At 41.1% G+C, this 21,758-nt stretch overlaps 1 protein-coding gene across 3 annotated transcripts in view; it reads right to left on the bottom strand.

Annotated features, from left to right (window-relative positions):
* The window catches only part of LOC124555557 (transmembrane protein 43 homolog), a 248,401-nt gene that overhangs the window by 71,312 nt on the left and 155,331 nt on the right, over positions 1-21,758 (bottom strand). For all 3 annotated transcript variants that reach the window (XM_047129516.1, XM_047129515.1, XM_047129514.1), the window contains exon 4: positions 3,020-3,136. In XM_047129516.1, coding sequence (XP_046985472.1) covers positions 3,020-3,136 — 117 coding nt within the window. The remainder of the gene's footprint in view (positions 1-3,019; positions 3,137-21,758) is intronic.

Raw genomic sequence — 21,758 nt, 5'->3', positions numbered from 1 at the left:
ACATTATTAACAGTAGAACTGACAACTGGAACATAAAAGAGTGTCAGTTATTATTTCATCAAATTGTGACAGATGATCCATCCATCTTTCTTTTAAGATACACAGAAACGTTGCAGAGTTTTATTTTGGCAGCATAAATAAACTGTAATTTAAGAAATAGATCATAATGACAGTAACCATGTGATGAATTTGCCAATGCTTAAAGTGCATCACCTGAGAAAACATTAATAAATTTAAATATCTCAAACCACTATGAGAGGAGGAATGATATTTAATGTGTGTAACTACCCCTTGCTGTGCCAAAAAATAAATAAATAAACAAATAAATGTCACACAGATTTTTGCCTGTGAAACTATGCAAGTAGATAAGTAATGTGAATGCCAAATGTTGTTATTAGTACCTAGAAATACTCACATTTCCTAGAGAGCTTTAGTGTGAAGAAATATTCAGCAGAATTGGTGAATATAATTAATAACTGACATCCATAACCAAGGTATACGTTTTGTTTGCTTTCTGTCTTATATAAATTGATGTGATTGTGTTTTGATTTCTGGCTGTTTTCAAAGTATATTCTCCTTGATTTTATGAAAACTATTCACAATGTCCTTATTTATAATATAACTTAAATCAAGAAGTTTACTACTATGAAACAGAACTTCTCTTCGTGTACAATAGCCTCCTCATGATGAGGTATTGCCATCTACCCTGGTTCCAATGAAGAATTCAGTTGACTCAATGAAACAAGACACAGCTCTAATTCGTTACAAAACCAAAGAAGAATTCACAGCATTGCCCCCCCCCCCCCAGTAGGTTATTTTGTAGTGCATGACTATTATATTTAAATGTTTATATTTGTCCATTTCTCTATTTTAGAGTCTTCAGAGTGGTTTCCTAGTTATACACATCTTTAGTGAATAGAAATTCATTCTTTCAGGATTTTTCCTCAATGTTTAACATGACTTTCACCATTGCCATTTTCCCATTAACGTTAAGTGAAGTGATTCACAATTGGTGAAGATACAAGCATATAACTGCCAAGAGTCACGGAGCCATGCCTTGTAAAGTAATATGATGTTCAGACAAACCACGGGCGTTTAGTGGTTTATCATTTATTTGTAGGAATGGTATACAGGGTGTTTCAAAGCGAATATACGGGTTTCAAGGCTTGGTAGCATTTATTAGATTCAACTAATAATTATAAATAACACATCAAATGAAAGAGCAACTCAAACAGATTTGTTTATATACCCATGCACAAAGGGAAGAGTATGGAACGACCAAGAATGAATGAAAAACCTCTTGAACGAGTGAGAGTCTATCGCACGTAGTCCCAAGAAGTGCGTTCGTCCTTGTCGTTCGCAGTTGTTACAAGCTCTAAAGCATATATACTACAGTTTACGTTCCAGCTTCGCAAACGAAATTTTGCTGCGTGAGATGAAGATTTTCTGGATCGTTTCGTCTTCATTGGTGAATCGACATTTCACCTAAATGGAAATATGAATACACGTAATGTTTGTATCCGGGGGTAAGCAAATTCCGACGAGACGGTACAGTTACAACGATACTCCTCTCAACTTTTTCGGCGAAGCAACTGTAACTGCTGTTTCTCGGCAGCAAAAACGTGCGCCATCTCATTGCCATAACTCAGTACGCGACTGGTCAAACGACATTGTACCCTACCGCTGGATTGGCCGCAAGGGGTCGGATGACAGAGCTAGTTTTATACGATCTTCATGTTCACACACGATCTGACCCCATGCGATTTTTGCCTTTGGGGGTTCATACAGGATGATGTGTATACGTCTCCGCTACCAGGTGATCTATCCGTCTACAGAAACAGCACAGTTGCGATAATTTGCTATACATATAGTGAGCAAGGTTTTGGAAAAACTCGCCTATCGACTCGATGTGTGATGATGGCGCTCACATTGAACACTTTTAAGAAAAACTGTCATAGTTGCTCTTTCATTTGACGTATTATTTATAATTGTAATTTAAATGTAATAAATGCTACAAAGCCTTAAAACCCGTATATTCATTTTGAAACACCCTGTATCCTACTGTAAAACTACTTAGCAAATAGTACCTTGAAACTAATGTACTGATATTTGTTGATGTTATTCAAACGCTGCTTGCCTTTTACAATACCATTTGTTTTTGAAGAGAAGCTTATCTCATGAACCTTTTGACTTAGTAGTTTTAGATGTTATCCTTTCATGTTAATAAAAATAAGTTGATATTCCAAAAAATTTAAAACTAATTTTCGACATTAAGCCAGATTTTCTGTAACTTTAGCTATCTTAAACATTGTGATAAAATTTCAGTTCACTTTTACTTTTAGTTACTCTTCAATTTTTAATTTTTGCTTTCTCTATGGCATGTGCTTGAGCCATTTTTCTTCTCATTTGCTTAATGTTCACGGCTTCATAACTGTTGAAGGTCAAGCAATGGAACTTGTTTTCCACTGAAATGCTGCTCAGTACTTCAGCATGGCCTGATAGGATACTCATTAGTTTAAAATTAGTTACAAAATATTTCATATACAACTCTACAATTAGTGTAAAGAATAAAAATATTGCCAGATTTACAAGGCATGCAAACTTCCTAAATCCTAGTATCTGTCTTTTATGCATTCTGCTCCTAAACTAAACTTGCACTAAATGAATGATTTCAAACTTTTGGTAAGTGAAGAAATAGCTAACGTACTAAAGGAGAAGAATACATGAAATTCTGCCAATAAAACTAAGAATGATGGATTTAAATAAGATACTGTTGACCAGTGTAGGCATTCAACAGAAGATGGTTTGAGGAATTAACTGATCTGTATCTCAGGAGGGTAATTATAACTGAATAATATACAGTCAGTGCACAGCTCCGAAAAATGTAGCAGCATGAGCAATAAACGTTATCATTCCCCTGCTTCATTAAATATCTACTAGCAATTCTTGGGGACTATACTCAAAAGTTAGGTTAACAAAATGCATTAGCGGAATGAAAGCAATAAGATAGTAAACTTACTTAGGATTCTGGTGTCCTGATTTCACACGGAACTTGGTGCTATCTATGAGCTTATCTCTCCAATCATTTACATAATTAAATTGCGGAGCAGCAGTGTTATCTGCAGCTGGAGCATCACTAAAACACAAACATGAAACCCGTTAAACATTCGAGGTGAGGTATGGGCTCTCAAGCAAGTACTGAATTGAAAAAAAGCTAACAAAAATCACAGAAACACTACAAATGAATTGCAGATGCTCCACACTTTCTCCAAGACTCATTCATCATCTGGAATCACAATAATTAAAGTCAAACAGTAGTGACTGAATTTTTGACCATCTTCAGAGCCTGTGCCAAACACAACACAAGCTGTTAAATTTGGCGTGACATAATGTACGTAATTTTCCTATAAATCGAATTTTACATATTTCTTCAAATTATGCATAAATCCATAGTCAAAAGTTTTTATAGTTCCATTCTATACTTGTAATCAGATAAAAGTTAGATATTTCTGACTCTTTACAGAAGTTTTTGCTAGTTTATTTACTATTTATTTTTGTATTTGCCGTAGTAACATCAACATAAAACGCCTGACTTCTTCAATCAAATGTTAATATATATGTTATAAAGATATGAGTAAAGATGATATTTCTACATCCTTCTGCCTTGAACAACATGAAATATGCCTTTAGAGCTGACACTTCTCAAATTATGAGCTAATGAATTCCATTGTTCAAATATTCCCTCTACACATCGTGGTAGTGAATTATGAGGTATGCAGTTCTTCTCTTTTCACATTTTTTGTGATCTGGTCCTTTACAGATGTTTTTTTTTTAGTTCGTTGTCCTCGCAAGTTAACAACTGTCTTGACAGATAGTGGCACCTCTGTAGCAACACACAAGTGAAGTTATTTGTGATGAGACCAATGACTTCGCTGTTTCGTCCCCTCTTCCAAATCAACCAACCAACGAGTTGTTTGTGAAATAAAGACACAGCTCTGCATTTCTGCTTTGTCTATCATTTATCAAGTGCTTATAAATCCTTTATTTCCCACAAATTTCTTGAAAACTCTCCATCTGCACAATATCCCTCCCTTCACCATACACTACACGGATACATGACAATTACTTGTGAACACCATACAGCAACACAATAACGTTTACATGTTGTCTAGGTAGTTATTATACCGTGCACATACTGGCAACTCCAGTTTGCTTTGTGTCAATACAAAAGGTACTATTCATTCAAATGGTTCAAATGGCTCTGAGCACTATGGGACTTAACTTCTGAGGTCATCAGTCCCCTAGAACTTAGAACTACTTAAACCTAACTAACCTAAGGACATCACACACATCCGTGCCCGAGGCGGGATTCGAACCTGCGACCGTAGCGGTCGTGCGGTTCCAGACTGAAGCGCCTAGAACCGCTCGGCCACACCGGCCGGCTACTATTCATTCCACATTGCCATTTAACACCTACACAATTTTCTGACATTTCCTTCTCTTCCTGACCACAAACTTTCATGCGGTAGCTGTAGAAAGAACTTTCCCTCTGAGAATATTTCTAATGTGAAAAATGGCGAACAGCACCATGGTTTGAAGCCAACATTAAACTTTAGGTCTCTGTATAACTGGTTGGGTATATCAGTTCAAATGTCAGAGGCAAGAGCGTACCACCGCCAACAGAACCACGCCTCGCAAAGCACTGTGGTGTTCAAAGCAACCTTCAGATTTGTGCAGTTGCAACACTGCGTTGTCATAAAGGATCAGCAAATACAAGAGGCAATCATATGAAAATCAAACACCCGACCCAACGGGACCATGGAATGGTTCCATTCACTAGTAATCACCACATGTGTTAAGGCATTTATCCCAGTGGGAGACGAGACAGTTAATTCCTGTGTCATATGGAAAAAATTCAGAAACATCGTCCAGTACGCCTTAGATAAGTTCGTACCGACTAAGGTCCAAAGCGAGGGGAAAGATCCACCGTGGTATAACAATCTCTACGAAAGGTACTACGGAAACAAAGAAAGCTTCATCATAGGTTTAAGAGTAGTCGAATCATAGCTGATAAGGAAAAGCTGAACGAAGCGAAAAAGAGCGTAAAGAGAGCAATGAGAGAAGCATTCAACGAATTCGAACATAAAACATTGGCAAACAATCTAAACAAGAACCCTAAAAAGTTTTGGTCATATGTAAAATCGGTAAGCGGATCTAAATCCCCTATTCAGTCACTCGTTGACCACGATGGCACCGAAACAGAGGACGACCGAAGAAAGGCAGAAATACTGAATTCAGTGTTCCGAAACTGTTTCACTGCGGAAAATCGTAACACGGTCCCTGACTTCAGCCGTCGCACGGACGCCAAAATGGAAAATATTGAAATAAACGATATCGGAATTGAAAAACAACTGCTATCACTTAGTAGCGGAAAAGCATCCGGACCAGACGAGATACCCTTAAGATTCTACAGTGATTATGCTAAAGAACTTGCCCCCTTTCTATCAGCAATTTATCGTAGATCGCTGGAAGAACGTAAAGTACCTAGCGACTGGAAGAAAGCGCAGGTCGTTCCCATTTTCAAGAAGGGTCATAAATCAGATGCGAATAATTATAGGCCTATTTCGCTTACGTCAATCTGTTGTAGAATAATGGAACATGTTTTGTGTTCTCGTATTATGACGTTCTTAGATAATACAAATCTCCTTCATCATAACCAACATGGATTCCGCAAACAGAGATCATGTGAAACTCAGCTCGCCCTATTTGCCCAAGAAATTCACAGTGCCGTAGACACTGGCGAGCAGATTGATGCCGTATTCCTGGACTTCAGGAAGGCATTTGATACGGTTCCGCACTTACGTTTAGTGAAAAAAATACGAGCTTACGGAATATCGGACCAGGTTTGTGATTGGATTCAGGATTTCCTAGAAGAAAGAACACAACATGTCATTCTTAACGGTTCAAAATCTGCAGATGTAGAGGTAATTTCGGGAGTACCGCAGGGAAGCGTGATAGGACCTTTATTGTTTACAATATACATAAATGACTTAGTTGACAACATCGGTAGCTCCGTGAGGCTATTTGCAGATGACACGGTTGTCTACAAGAAAGTAGCAACATCAGAAGACTCGTACGTACTCCAGGAGGACCTGCAGAGGATTAATGCATGGTGCGACAGCTGGCAGCTTTCCCTAAACGTAGATAAATGTAATATAATGCGCATACATAGGGGCAGAAATCCATTCCAGTACGATTATGCCATAGGTGGTAAATCATTGGAAGCGGTAACGACCGTAAAATACTTAGGAGTTACTATCCGGAGCGATCTGAAGTGGAATGATCACATAAAACAAATAGTGGGAAAAGCAGGCGCCAGGTTGAGATTCATAGGAAGAATTCTAAGAAAATGTGACTCATCGACGAAAGAAGTAGCTTACAAAACGCTTGTTCGTCCGATTCTTGAGTATTGCTCATCAGTATGGGACCCTTACCAGGTTCGATTAATAGAAGAGATAGACATGATCCAGCGAAAAGCAGCGCGATTCGTCATGGGGACATTTAGTCAGCGCGAGAGCGTTACGGAGATGCTGAACAAGCTCCAGTGGCGGACACTTCAAGAAAGGCGTTACGCAATACGGAGAGGTTTATTATCGAAATTACGAGAGAGCACATTCCGGGAAGAGATGGGCAACATATTACTACCGCCCACATATATCTCGCGTAATGATCACAACGAAAAGATCCGAGAAATTAGAGCAAATACGGAGACTTACAAGCAGTCGTTCTTCCCACGCACAATTCGTGAATGGAACAGGGAAGGGGGGATCAGATAGTGGTACAATAAGTACCCTCCGCCACACACCGTAAGGTGGCTCGCGGAGTATAGATGTAGATGTAGATAGATGTAGATAGCATGCAATTGGCCACCGACGGATCCACTACAGCACTAACTCTTTCACTTCCTCATCCAACTGAAACCAACGTCCATGCGTGGCTTTCTTCAGTCGCCAAATATGTGAAAATCACACAGTGAATGACCCCGGATGTGTAGAGGGTGTTGCAATGTTTCACAACAAAATTGCTGGAGTCTGATTGGCAGTGTGAGTCTGGGAATCATTGTGCAACATGATTATGCCGTCCGACAAAATTCCTGTTTGTTTTAACTTTATGCCACATCGAAGCTTCTGCAAAGTAGTTTCTGTGTTGTTCGCTTTGTTTTCGTAACACATTGAAGGGCTACACAAGGTCCTGGTATTGTTTACTACTCGTGTTCTCCTACAAGAGAGACGAAATATCTGAAATCAAAAAGGTATGTACGTTTTGCAGAGAAAAAGCCTACACTGTATATAAATAAAAACGTAAATAGATCAAAGTGTTTTAACGAAAATTATTTTAACAATGAAAAAGTCAGAACTGTTTGACGAGAAAAATAATTTTCGATGTTATTTGGCACTTAGCAAAAAAACAAGAAGCAAAGAATAAATCAAAAAGACGCTATTTCCTGGGTTCTATATATTATCTGATGTGTTTGTAAGTATATATTTTTTCGAGCAAATAAAAGTATATATTCTGATGTTTGCATGACACTTTTCCTATTCTTTCAGTTCTCAGGAGGAACTTACTACACTACCTTTGACAAGAACTTCCGCTATGAATTCTGCTTAGGTCATTAATAAACTCTATTATCATTGCTTGTTTCTAAATTTTGTTACTATATTTCGATTTTTTCGTAAAAATTATTGTCTCTCATAACCTCACTTTCACTGCTCAGACGCCAAACTGCACAGCAGACAGTTCCCGCAACACACACAATTTTGTTTCCATCGTGTAAATGAAATCGGCCACTCGAAACAGGCGGTACTAACTACAGAAATAAAACACCAGGGCTTCTGTAGAAGACTCACTCTGTCAATAGAGACAAGAAAGTCGATCGTGTAAAAGAGGCGTGACTCTCCTGGTTACGTCCGCACTGACTGATGACAGGTGCAAGTGGAGCAGCTGCCGGCTGACGAGGTGCCGAGAATCCCGGCTATGACTGGGCTGCCAACCAGTTAGGTCAGCCCCAACAAGAATGCGGACAGTCACACGAACCATGAAGAAATCCAGATGGCAGCCACTGATACGACAGCACTGAGATGATAAGAACCTAAAGAAATGGAGACAGCCTTCACTGTTTCAGCACAACAGTTACTGAAAATAACGAGAAACCGGGATGGAGATTGCGTGGTCGGAAGACACTGAGCGTGATTAGTAATATTGTTGAATGATGACGATGTACAAAATTGCTACATTTAATGGAAACAAGACGTGAAGTTACAATGTTTAAGACACTATTTTCATGCCGCCGACATTGACATAGCGTTGATACAAAATGTTATTACGACGAAAAAAGCGGACACGTTCGAGTATGAGACAATGTTGAACAATGGAAACAAGAGCGGAACGGCAATATTGTTAAAATAAGGAAAACCTATGTATGGCACAAACTATACTTGAATCTGGAAGAGCACCAACTGCAAATATACAGGGTATTACAAAAAGGTACGGCCAAACTTTCAGGAAACATTCCTCACACACAAATAAAGAAAATATGTTATGTGGACATGTGTCCGGAAACGCTTAATTTCCATGTTAGAGCTCATTTTAGTTTCTTCCACCTACGCTCAATGGAGCACGTTATCATGATTTCATACGGGATACTCTACCTGTGCTACTAGAACATGTGCCTTAACAAGTACGACACAACATGTGGTTCATGCACGATGGAGCTCCTGCACATTTCAGTCCAAGTGTTCGTACGCTTCTCAACAACAGATTCGGTGACCGATGGACTGGTAGAGGCGGACCAATTCCATGGCCTCCACGCTCTCCTGACCTCAACCCTCTTGACTTTCATTTATGGGGGCATTTGAAAGCTCTTGTCTACGCAACCCCGGTACCAAATGTAGAGACTCTTCGTACTTGTATTGTGGACGGCTGTGATACAATACGCCATTCTCCAGGGCTGCATCAGCGCATCAGGGATCCCATGCGACGGAGGGTGGATGCATGTATACTCGCTAATGGAGGACATTTTGAACATTTCCTGTAACAAAGTGTTTGAAGTCACGCTGGTACGTTCTGTTGCTGTGTGTTTCCATTCCATGATTAATGTGATTTGAAGAGAAGTAATAAAATGAGCTCCAACATGGAAAGTAAGCGTTTCCGGACACATGTCCACATAACATATTTTCTTTCTTTGTGTGTGAGGAATGTTTCCTGAAAGTTTGGCCGTACCTTTTTGTAACACCCTGTATATGATCTGCTTCTGGTAAATGTATGTGCTTGCACTGGATCCAGCGGGAAACGTGAGACGAGCAACCTGATCCGTGATGAAATTGTCAAGTTAATGCCGGATGCTCGTTTGAACATAATTTTAGGTGCTAATTTTAATTGAGTATTAAGTCAAGACGATCAGGTTTCAAATTTCAGATTTTACGAGGAGCTATTTTTGCTAACCAATGAAGCAGATTTAATGGATACTTGATGCTACTTTCGTCCGCACGCTAGATGATACACAAATGTATCCACTAATTCTTCAATCTGGCTAGACAGGGTGTATGCAAGGAAAGGCTTCACGAATAACTGGTAACTGACTGTGAAACTTGGTCCCTTAACTTCTCGGATCGCTGCGAATTTCACATAACCGCGCAGCATGCTAAACAAAAAATATTGACGGGAAGAGACGTGTGGCAGTTCAACGTGTCAGTTTTGGAGGAAGAAGAACTGTAGCAGGAGGTCAAAGGTACAAGGAAACGATATCTTCGCTCCCAATTCAGATATCTAACATGCATAATTGGGGGGGGGGGGGGGCTACAGTTTGCAGAGCTGCAGATACAAAATACACAATTCAACTCGCCCATATGAAAAGTGTTAGAGAAACATACCTTAGAGTCTAACTTTTTATGCCTCCGCCGACCATACAGCCACTAGCCACTACATGCGATAATAGATCTAGGATAAAACGCACTGAAGCAAAACTCGCGATCTTAGTGCGACAGTCTCTAGCCCCTTCTCCTATTGAAAGTAAGCAGGAAAATATGTCAGTATACCATGTAATCAGGGAAGCTAAGAGGGGCAAATAAAAATTATTCCACATTTTTAAAAACGAATGACGGCACAAATACGATCATCAAGCAACATAAAAAACTACAGGATGCAATAATATACGGATTTTTACACTGAGTCGGCAACTGATTCGACGGTAGGACGGCCCCTTTTATCCATTATTCTACCACAGTCACTCCGAATGAAGACGCCGACCTTGTAGCCAACCAGCGAAAAAATTTACGCCACCTATCCTACCATATAAAAATCGGTTGCTTTATATGCCCTCCCCATAGAGATTTGCACTTGATTTTGACACGTCATAGGCACTGAGTTAACCAAAATGTACAGTGAATTATTGGGATACTTGTAGCTGCCACCTCAGTTTACAGAAGGATAGCTTTTCTTGATCTCTAAAAGAATATACAGTTCCATCTAGAAGCATTTCCGATAATAACTCTTCTCAAATCAGTTTATAAACTCTTATCTGGGTCCTTATTTATGATTTAGCATACTGTACGCTATCAGATGGTGAGGAGCTGTGGGGAAATGGTGGGGAAGGGGATTCACGATCCGCGTAAAATGCAAATTACAGTTCGCACAGGGAGAAGGGACGGTTGCGTTCTCATCTTTGTGGAGCGAAAATAATTAACTCCCGTCACCTACGTCACCTGACTGCGATGGAAAACTGGATCTTGGCTGTAGTCACTCGTAATTTTCTTATACAATTCAGTCATTATCTGAATGATGTCGTCTGGTGTTCGTTTGGAGACGCCACGGTTATTACATCGTTGCTATTGGAAATCATGAACTGGAAATCCTCTCAATGGCTTCCCATACTTCATTTGCGGATCCGTACCTAAGGACTGGAAAGTTACGTAAGTCACACATAGACTCAAGAAACGAAATAGGAGTAATCCGCTGAAGTAGAGGCCCATTTCAGCGACGTCGAATTGCAGTAGGCTTTTGGAACATATACCTGTACTGTCCTCCAACGATATGAATTACCTCAAACAAAACGATCTATTGGCAGTCAGCACGATTCAGAAAACACCGTTCTTGTGAAACGCAACAAGGTCTTTATTCACACGAAATAATGAGTGATATCGACAGTGGATTTTAAATTGATAGCATATTTCTCGTTTCCGGAAGGCATTTGACACTATTCCTCACAAGCGACTTCTAACAAAATTGGGTGCCTATGGAGTGCTGTCTTAGTTGTGCGACTGGATTCACGGTTTCTTGTCAGAAAGATCACAGTTCGTAGTAACTGACGGAAAGTCATCGAATAAAACAGAAGTGATATCTAGCGTTCCCCAAGGAAGTGTTCTAGGCCGTCCGCTGTTCCTAATCTACATAAACAGAATTGGACGCAATCTAAGATGGCCTCTTAGATTGTTTGCAGGTGATGCTGTCATTTACCGTCTTGTAAAGTCATAAGAAGATCAAAACCAGTTGCAAAATGGTTTAGAAGAGGTACTTGTATGGCGTGAAAAGTGCCAATTGACGCCTACTAATGAAAAATGTGAGGTCATCCACACGAGTACTAAAAGGAATCCGTTAAATTTCGGTTACACGATAAATCACACAAATCTGAAGGCTGTCAATCCAACTAAATACTTAGGGATTACAATTAAAAATAACTGAAATTGCAAGGATCACAAAGATAATATTGTAGGGAAAGCGTTTTACTGGAAGGACTGGAGATGAAACAGGTGTAAAAAAGAAATTGCCTCAACTACGTTTGTCCGTCCCCTTCTGGAGTACTGCTGTGCGGTAATCGATCCGCATCAGTTACGATTGACGGAGGGCTTTGAAAAGTTCGAAGGAGGTCAGTGCGTTTTGTATCATCACGAAACAGGGGACAGAGCGACAAGGATATAATAAGCGGGTTAGGACGAGAATCATTTAAACAAAGACTTTTTCGTTGGGGCGATGTCTTTCAAGGACGTTTCAATGACCACCTTTCTACTTCGAATGCGGAAATATTTTGTTGACGCCCACCTACATACTAAAATAATCAGACTAAAATAAGAGAAATCAGAGCCTTACGAAAATTTTTAAATATTTGTTTTTTTTCCGCGCTCTGTTTGAGAGTGGAACGACAGAGAAATAGTATGAAGATGGTTCGCTGAGCCCTCTGCCAGGCAGTTAATTGTGAATAACAGAGTAGTCATGTAGGTGTAGCTGCAGGCAATATGGCTTGTCTGTCTCTGTATTCATCTTCACTCACTGTCACATTCTTAGCAGTTGGTTGGTTGGTTGGTTTGGGGAAGGAGACCAGACAGCGTGGTCATCGGTCTCATCGGATTAGGGAAGGATGGGGAAGGAAGTCGGCCGTGCCCTTTCAGAGGAACCATCCCGGCATTTGCCTGGATTGATTTAGGGAAATCACGGAAAACCCAAATCAGGATGGCCGGACGCGGGATTGAACCGTCGTCCTTCCGAATGCGAGTCCAGTGTCTAACCACTGCGCCACCTCGCTCGGTCTTAGCAGTCACACGGTAATTATTCACTGTGTCGAACATGTCTCGCCGAGAATGGGGAAATGGGATATTGCACAGTTTTTGTTTTGCTTTTGACATGATTCCATTTATATTTATGAAACAAAAATAACACTCAGTTTTATGATCCATTGGTTCTTTCCGAATCACGGAAACGTTAAAAATCGAAAGACTTGACGTAACCAGCCTGACAGTGTGATAACAAATGTGAAACTGGATACACTGGGAGTACATTTCTGCTCCTGGTCGTTAACCTTAAACCCAAAATGAAGTTGGTAACACTTATTAACGATAGGATTAGGGTTTCGTCTAAAAGTTAACTCTTCACAGATATAAAGAAAAAGAAGTTCTGTTTACGCAGGTTCAAGGTATCTCAGCATGACTAATCGGGACTGTCACTAAACATCAGTCAAAGTCTGGAAATGGTTTTAACAACTATGGGTCATATATGAGAGTTCTCAGTGCATACTGCGATTTTTTCCAACAGATAATTTCTGCAAGAGTATTTAAATTAAACTCCATTAGGATGACGAAAGAACAGTGATTAAAAGTTTTTTAATGTGTCACAACAAAACTGGTTCGATAAACAGAAAGTGATTTCATTTTAGAATACAGGACACACATTTTCACTAAAAAAACAAAAAGAATTCACATTCCCTGTGACAAAAATTCTGTTGACCAGCGTAATAGAAGAGTCGAGTCGTTGTCAGAAGACGTTGATTACGACTGACTGCAGGAAAGATTTCGCCTTAAAACACTGGTGCCGCGGCGGCAAACTTGGCTACAGTGTGGGGCACCTAACAAATTCACGCCATCGTCCTCTGGTGCCTCCGCGGCAAGCCACCGCCGCGAAGAAATCGCGCCAGTGTGGGGAACGCCTCAAACTGAGCCTCCTTCTTGTGACACGTAGCGTCTAACTTAGTCGTCATCGAACATTTTTGCTCAAGAGCAAAAACCCACATTGTAGGGCGGCATCTCGGACCACATACACGGACGGAAAAAATCGTAACACGAAAAAATAATTAATGTAGAGTAATTTAATTTCCGGGATAAATTTGTCTAGGTAACACACGTATATGATTGACATTGCAAGACCACAGGTTAATGTAAGCGCGGCATAATCCATTGTAAATGTGAAATTCTCGTACATTAACAACCAGTGTAATCGCCAGAATGTTGAATGCAAGCATCCAAAATTGCCGGATGGCAGTTTGTAGGATGGAGTTCGGTGCTTCGTGCACTTGGTCGGTCAATTTAGGGACAGTTAATACTCTTTGCGGATGACGCTGGAGCTGTCGTCCGACGATGTTCCACACGTGCTCGACCAGACAGATCTGGTGATCAGGCAGGCCAAGGCAACATGTCGACACTCTGTACAGCGTCTTGGGTTACAACAGCGGTATGTAGGCGAGCATTATCCTGTTGGTAAACACCCCGTGTAATGCTGTTCATAAATGGCGGCACAATAGGTCAAATCACCAGACAGACGTACAAATTGGCAGTCAGAATGCGTGTGTTAGCTACAAAAGTACTCTTGCTGTCATACGAAATCGCACACCAGACCACAACTCCAGGTGTAGGTCCAGTGTATCGAGCATGCAGACAGGTCGGTTGCAGGCAGTAGTGGGCCAAAGTTCATACCACCCTACGCTGCACTGTTGCCAGTTTTATTCAAGACAGTGGATCCAAGATGGCGGCCATAGATGTGGCAATGTCACAGTGACATCATGGTGGGAAGTTCAAATTTTGGCGGGAATATAGTTCAATTTGGCTACCACCACTATCCAAACCCCTCTCCCTCCCCCAGTCCTCACTCCTCCCCACCACTGCCCAATCTGGAAACTGGTGATGTGTCATTATTTTGTATGCATTGTTTATTTTTAAAAAATTGAGTTGTCATAGGTTGTTGTCCAGAGTTCAGAATATTGTCACATACATAACTTGAAGATGTCACAGGAATTAAATGTACCACTGAACAAAGAGAGAGAGAGGGAGAGAGAGAGAGAGAGAGAGAGAGAGAGAGACAGAGAGAGAGAGACAGAGGATACATGCAGGATTCAAGGCACGCCACGCGGTAGCCACAGGAGTGGTCGCGTGCTTCCTGGCGTGTTGGAAATACGCGTGTCCTTCCTCCTTCCCATCCCCAGCGCACGGATACCCTTTGTTACTGAACACCAGCTGCGGAATATTGTCACATACATAACTTGAAGATGTCACAGGAATTAAATGTACCACTGTTGGCCCTCCCCCTCTCCCCTCCCATGACGTAATCCAAGATGTCAGTCTGGGGAAAAATGGTGGGAAAAGGACTCAGTCTGGGTCTAGGTGCTGTACTGGTAGGATCGACCAAATTGTTCACTGTTTTCAGTGGATGAGATATCTGTAGTGTAGAAGAAGTTTAACAGGTATATTAACTGTGACCATACAGCTGAGGACTGTGTCAACAGCAATGATATTTGATGAAGATGAATATGCTTCATCAAATAAAGACGATGCAGCAGGATGGGGCAGAGTTACACTTTGCAACTCATGCTGATAAATGTGTGTGCTGTAGCTGTAAGTCATACAATAAATGTCCAGTGAGTCTTCCAAAGCACAAGAAGCAAGACGTTCACTCCAGTGCGCATGCTCGCTACGCCCAGAGGATACATGCAGGACTCAAGGCACGCCACGCGGTAGCCACAGGAGTGGTCGCGTGCTTCCTGGCGTGTTGGAAATGCGCGTGTCCTTCCTCCTTCCCATCCCCAGCGCACGGATACCCTTTGTTAATGAACACGAGCTGCGGAATATTGTCACATACATAACTTGAAGATGTCACAGGAATTAAATGTACCACTGAACAAAGAGAGAGAGAGGGAGAGAGAGAGAGAGAGAGAGAGACAGAGAGAGAGACAGAGAGAGAGACAGAGAGAGAGAGCTTTGCACACGACGCGAAAATGTTTAAACAGTTACATTTTTTATTCTGAGGAATACCACCACCGAAACACTTCAGCACAGACTCTAAAAAGGTCGCGTCGCACTTGCGAAACCAGCCCTGAGACACTTCGCGCGTTTTTTTGGGAAACATATCCCGAAACCGATATCAGCTGCAGTATCTGATTTCACACGCCAGAACGGCGATATTTGGAAGTGGAAATAAATACCTCTGTAACTCTAAACAGGACGCTTCCTGCCAGAGAGAGAGAAAAATTTCTGAGTCCTACAGATGCAGTGGTGTTCATCGCTTTCCTGAAACGGTGAGTGGGCTTAGTTTACATTTGCTACTGCTGGAGTCAGGGACGTTATTTTCTTTACTCCTCGAATCACACACTGGTTTCTAATCAGAACAAATACAAAAACAGAATTCGAAACACTGTTCTACAGAGAAAAAAACAGCCGTAATTTTCGGTGAATTTTCAGTGTGCTACAGCTGCTGATCTAGAGATGTTCTATAGCCACAATGGCGGTGGGGGACATCATCCTGCCTGACAAAGTTTGATAGGACTTGTCTCTGAACACTCAAACAAAGGAGACATCACGTCACTCTTATATGTCACAGAACTTTCCGTAGATACCTTGCCCCCATCTTGCTCGAATCAGTCTGCAGAGGCACATGTTCCCTACACAACGGGTCTCTTGTGGCTCTCTGAAGTGATGGAACTTCTTGTGAAAGAAGTATTCTGATTGGTTCTTACTGAATTTACCCGCCAAACTGCTGCTGCTGCTGTTGGTATGGGAGCATTTTCTGTAGATGGACCAATTACGACACTTTCAGTGGCAAATCTATTTTGCACAGACCAAAAAAAAATACAGCAACCATATTACACTGACAGTTGAACGCTGCAAAAGAGGTCTACAGATCATGAAATACGCAAACTACTCCCTAAAACACTTCCCGAAGTACTCTGCTACTGTCGAGGAAAGCCTGAATTTTTTAGTGTGAAACCTATCTCCAGCCGAGTTATACCACCACATACCATATCGATATAGTAAACACAATTTGTATCCTGCACCGCCGGCCAGGGTTTCCTTGCGGTTCTAGGCTTTACAGTCTGGAGCCGTGCGACCACTGCGGTCGCAGGTTCGAATCCTGCCTTGGGCATGGATGTGTGTGATGTCCTTAGGTTAGTTAGGTTTAAGTAGTTCTAAGTTCTAGTGGACTGATGACCACAGAAGTTAAGTCCCATAGTGCTCAGAGCCATTTGAACCATTTTTTTATCCTGCACCATACAAAATCAGCACCTCTGCACCCCACATATACCTGTCAACCACGAGACACTCGTATATATACCACGAAGGCAGTCAGATACCCCAAAAGACATAAGCATCTACACCGTATATAGAAGGTGCAGTACTAAATATTTCCTATGAGGTTGGTCAGTTATCCACCATGGCCAACAGTCAACTCCCCTGCACATGCTGGCCTGATATGCTATCAGAGTTCCCTCTGCGGACTGCAGTCACTCACAGAACTGGTGTACAAAGGCTGGGCTGGTTTCCCCCAGCACAAAGGCGTTACTGTTTCCAGCCATAATCTGCCTGCTTGCTTTCTGCCATGCTTTCGGCAGCCATCTCCATACTCTGGGATTACAAGAACATATGCATTTTCACATGGTGTGCCAGAACATCATACCATTTACGCGATAGTTCACGATATCAAGCACATAGCAGTAGACTACCGTTCTCTTGCACAGTATGATTCCGAAGATAATGACTGGAAACTATATCTCTAGAAATCTGAAACTTTAGCGAGGAGCAGCGAGGTGCACATGCTATAAACCACTAAGTAACTAGAAACTTATCTCGTCTGCGAAAATCTTTACATGAAAACTAGAAAAAATAACGGAAACTGGTAGCTCCAATCGTATTTTCTAATGAATATCGATGTCAATGGTATGACAGATTCCAAATCATCCTTCTATTTTACAAAAAAAAATTAAGGCGTTTCTCATGTCAAGAGAACCAGCAAACATCTCTTCCACTCGTCTTTCACCATCTAGATGCATACAGCACAAACTACAACCATGTTCTCTCAACCAAATAAAGACGGGAAATGTGCAGAAGCAGTCAACTGGGCAATTTATATACGGGGGAGCAATAGTCCAGCACAAGCACATGTCCACATAGAATCTTCACAAATTTCCACAGAAAAACAAGTGATCACGAAGGCTGCTCAACACATATGGGGTATTAATTCGCTATTCACCCGCAAGGAGGGCGACAGAGTTAGGTGTGCTGCATTATTGTACTCCAGCCTATCCAGAAATGTCAATAGTTCTAACCACAGGCTACACCCGCAATGCTCACTCCCACACCCCAGGCAGAATCTTCCTAGAAACCAGCCACATATATTTTGTCACTGTCCTACCGGACATTAATTTGCATGTAAAAAAATCTGTAATCCCCCTACGGGTATTGGAATTTTCCGCATCAAATCTATACCTTCCTCACGACAGGCCATAGTCATTTTCTTTGCACTTGTTGGAACACTGACCACAGTACACATACTTTATAAGCTTGTTGATCACAGCGAATCTATCACACGTCCCCTACTCAGAATAATACTTCGCCACTAACTGAATGCAGATAATACCAAACAATACTGTGCGAAAATCCACGATGAATGGATATGTCTCATTTGTTTTTTTTCTTGCGAGTGGTACGAGTGTGTCTTAGGAAGAGAGATGTAATCGTCTTACAAGCCAACAGATGTTAAAAACTAGATCGCAACGGCTATGTTACTATCGTCCTGCATAAAAGGTGGTCTTGGTTCTACCGGCGCACACAAGTATCACTAACGATATCCATGTTAAAAACTACACGAGCTTTATAAATCGAGATACGGCATTGCATCCAAATGAAGTGGTTTTCCACACAAATACAGCAACATTAAATTTAGACAGTGTTCGCGGGGTATGTTTTAACAGACCAAAAGTGCAGATGCACGTTGCCAACAGTGTAAACTCGTAATAAAATCACCGAATTTAGAATGTGATTCGGCTAAGGAACGTGGCATGAAGCCGGTATTTGCTAGTCCCTCATGCGCCGCTAGATATTCCTCCACTATTTATAATGCATTCCATTCTGATGCCATGTCACAGTTTCTGCGATATATCCACTGGGTTATAGACGATGGCTAATTAAGAACGATCAAATACAGTAGATGGTATACTATGCGACGAATCACTTAATAAAATGCAATGCTAGACTGAGGTCGTAAGAAATGTATGCCGGCTTTTCAGATCTACTCGTATAGTGTTACGCTTCTTGGTAGACATGCTGTCTGCAATTTGGAATCAAGTCTTTCCATTCAACCACATACCTACGTTGGATTCTGTGGAGAAGTCTTTTAATGATTTCAGCCACTAGTGAATAATATTCGTGGTACTCTCATATTTCGAAATGGGGCACCTTTCTCGAACCTTTCTGCTACAGTATAACTCCAATGTTGTTTCAGACAGTCCCTATGGATTGTGTAACTATTCCTCAGTGTCTGCCCTGCCATCCCTGCAGCTTTTTGCATGTGATCTTTTCAGTTTGTGTTGGAACTGAGCAGAAGTCGGAGAGCACTATATCTACCACTTTCTGCAATCCGTGTAGGAACAGTGTGAGATGAGTTAATGAGACAGGACCATGTTTTGACCATTCAGTGGAAATGGGAATATGTTGTTGTAGCTCCGTCAACTGTTTACAATGTGTAAGGTCAGCGCCAAACGAAGCTTCCTCCAGCAATTCAAGGTAGTAGTAGCAAAAGACAGTAGACAGTATAAGCAGTTACAGGAACTGAAAAAGAATGAGGATTTTGCTACTGCATTGCAGTACGCCTCCAGACTACGTACATGTACTTCAGTCTGAAGGAGAGCTGCATCCCTCAACGTGCATTCATGTCTGTCAGACAAACATTCTTTCTATCATTGTTATTTTGTATCATCCAACAGAGAAAAAAAAACTACGAACTATAAAACCTCTGCAAACACCATTTGACAGAGAACTCGATACCGAAAACAATGCCATCTGTGTGCTGGCATCGAGCTTATTGGCGATCCTATTAAATATACAGGTATTGATCCACTCAGTAATGGAAGTCACCTGCACAGACCAGTGTAAAGTTTCATTGCCCGTACTGTAGGAGGACCATATCCCACAGACTAACAGTCACAAGAGAGGGCTCCTGTGCCCCTATGTTGTTGTTTAATACAGTGTTTTTTTTTTCTGCTGTAACACATCGAAGCATTCGACTACCGCGTTTTACACAGCCATACATTTTGTTTTTTCCACCACGTCTTTGAGGTCTGTGTTAGGTTCTAAACTGACATTAACGCGTTTCAATCCATTGTCTCTGACTGAAAGCTGGACATCGCATGGTGTAAATTATGCTGCTGCTCCAACAACACACAAGCGCGCGTGCACACACACACACACACACACACACACACACACACACACACACACACACTTACACACACACAACATATGGAAACTGGAAGAGCTTTGGGGTGTTGTAGGGTGTTTCCAAACAGCTGTCCAAAGGTGACTGACGACCTCTACATTTAAACTCATCTTTCACAATGATTTTCTCTGCTCGGTGACTGGCTGTTGTGTTGTCCTCATCATCATTTCATCCTCATCACCGGCGCGCACGTCGTAAAATTTGGTGTCGACTAATACAAGTCTCGCATTTAGTGGCCGAACTTCCCCGGATGGCGCCTCCCGGCCAACAATGCCATACGCTCATTTCCATTTTTTGATCATTTTATATCACATAATTTGCTATCAAATGTACAGTTCGGCTTTAGAAGTGGTTTAATAATTGAAAACGCTATATTCTCTTTTCTCTGTGAGGTACTGGATGGGTTAAACAGAAGGTTTCAAACGCTAGGCATAGTTTTTGATTTAACTAAGGCATTTCATTGTGTTGATCAAAAATATTGCTATAGACATTGGACCATTATAGAATATGGGGAGTAGCTTACAATTAGTTCACCTCTTACTTTAACACAGACAGCAAAAGGTCGTTATTCACAGTGTGGAGAATGGCTATGATGTGGGGTCTGAGTGGAGCACAGTCAAATGTGGGGTGCCCCACTGATGTGTTGGGACCACTCATGTTCCTTTTTTATATAAATGATATGCCCTCTAGTATTACAGTTAACTCTGAAATATTTCTATTTGCTGATGACACTAGCTTGGTAGTAATGAATTTGAGTGTGTCATTGGCTCAGTTTCAAATAGTGCTGTTCATGTAAGTTCACGGCTTGTAGAAAATAAACTAACGCTAAATCACAGTAAGCCTCAGTTTTTACAGTTTCTAACACACAATTCAACAAAACCCAACATTTTAAATTCACAGAATCGGTATATGATTAGTGAAACTGAACGGTTCAAATTTCTAGGTGTTCAGATAGAACTGTCGTGGAAAGCCCATATTCAGGATCTTGTTCAAAGACTTGATGTTACCATTTTTCCTATTTGAACGGTATCTGAAGTAAGAGATCGTTCGACACGAAAATTAGTCTACTTCGCTTATTTTCATTCGGTTACGTGATATGGTATTATATTTTGGGATAACTCTTCACATTCTCAAACAATATTTTTGGCTCAGAAACGGGTAGTTCATGCAATAAGTGGTGTAGGTTCGCGAACCTCTTGTCGACATCTGTTCACTAGTCTGGGTATTTTGACATTGGCCTCTCAATATATATATTCTTTATTGTCGTTTCTTGTTAACAATATCGGCTTATTTCCAAGAATTATCAGCTTTCACTCAGTTAATACTCGGCAGAAATCCAACCGGCATTTGTATCGGTCTTCCTTAACTGTTGTGCAGAAAGGTGTGCAGTAATACTGCTGCATCCATTTTCAATAAGCTACTACAAGAATTCAAAAAGTTTCGCAGTAATCCAAGCGCTTTCAAATCGAAACTGAAGAGTTTCCTCATGGACCACTCCTTCTATTCTGTCAAGGAGGTCCTTGAAAAATTAAGCTGATTCCCGTGTCATATTGTTGATTGCGTTTACTTTAACTTATGGCTTGACGTTTTTTGGCTTCATAAACATTTTATTTTTATCTCTCAATACTTTCATGTAGTTATCTAGTGTACTGACATGTTCCATGATCTTGGAGATTTCCTCCTCAATTTGGCTCTACAGAACTTGACTTGTAAATAAAAAAAACTAACTTTATCTC

Source organism: Schistocerca americana, chromosome X (genome assembly GCF_021461395.2).
Source record: "Schistocerca americana isolate TAMUIC-IGC-003095 chromosome X, iqSchAmer2.1, whole genome shotgun sequence".
Classification (NCBI taxonomy): domain Eukaryota; kingdom Metazoa; phylum Arthropoda; class Insecta; order Orthoptera; family Acrididae; genus Schistocerca; species Schistocerca americana.
The sequence above is the reverse complement of the archived record's forward strand: the minus strand, read 5'-3'. Positions and strand labels throughout refer to the sequence as shown.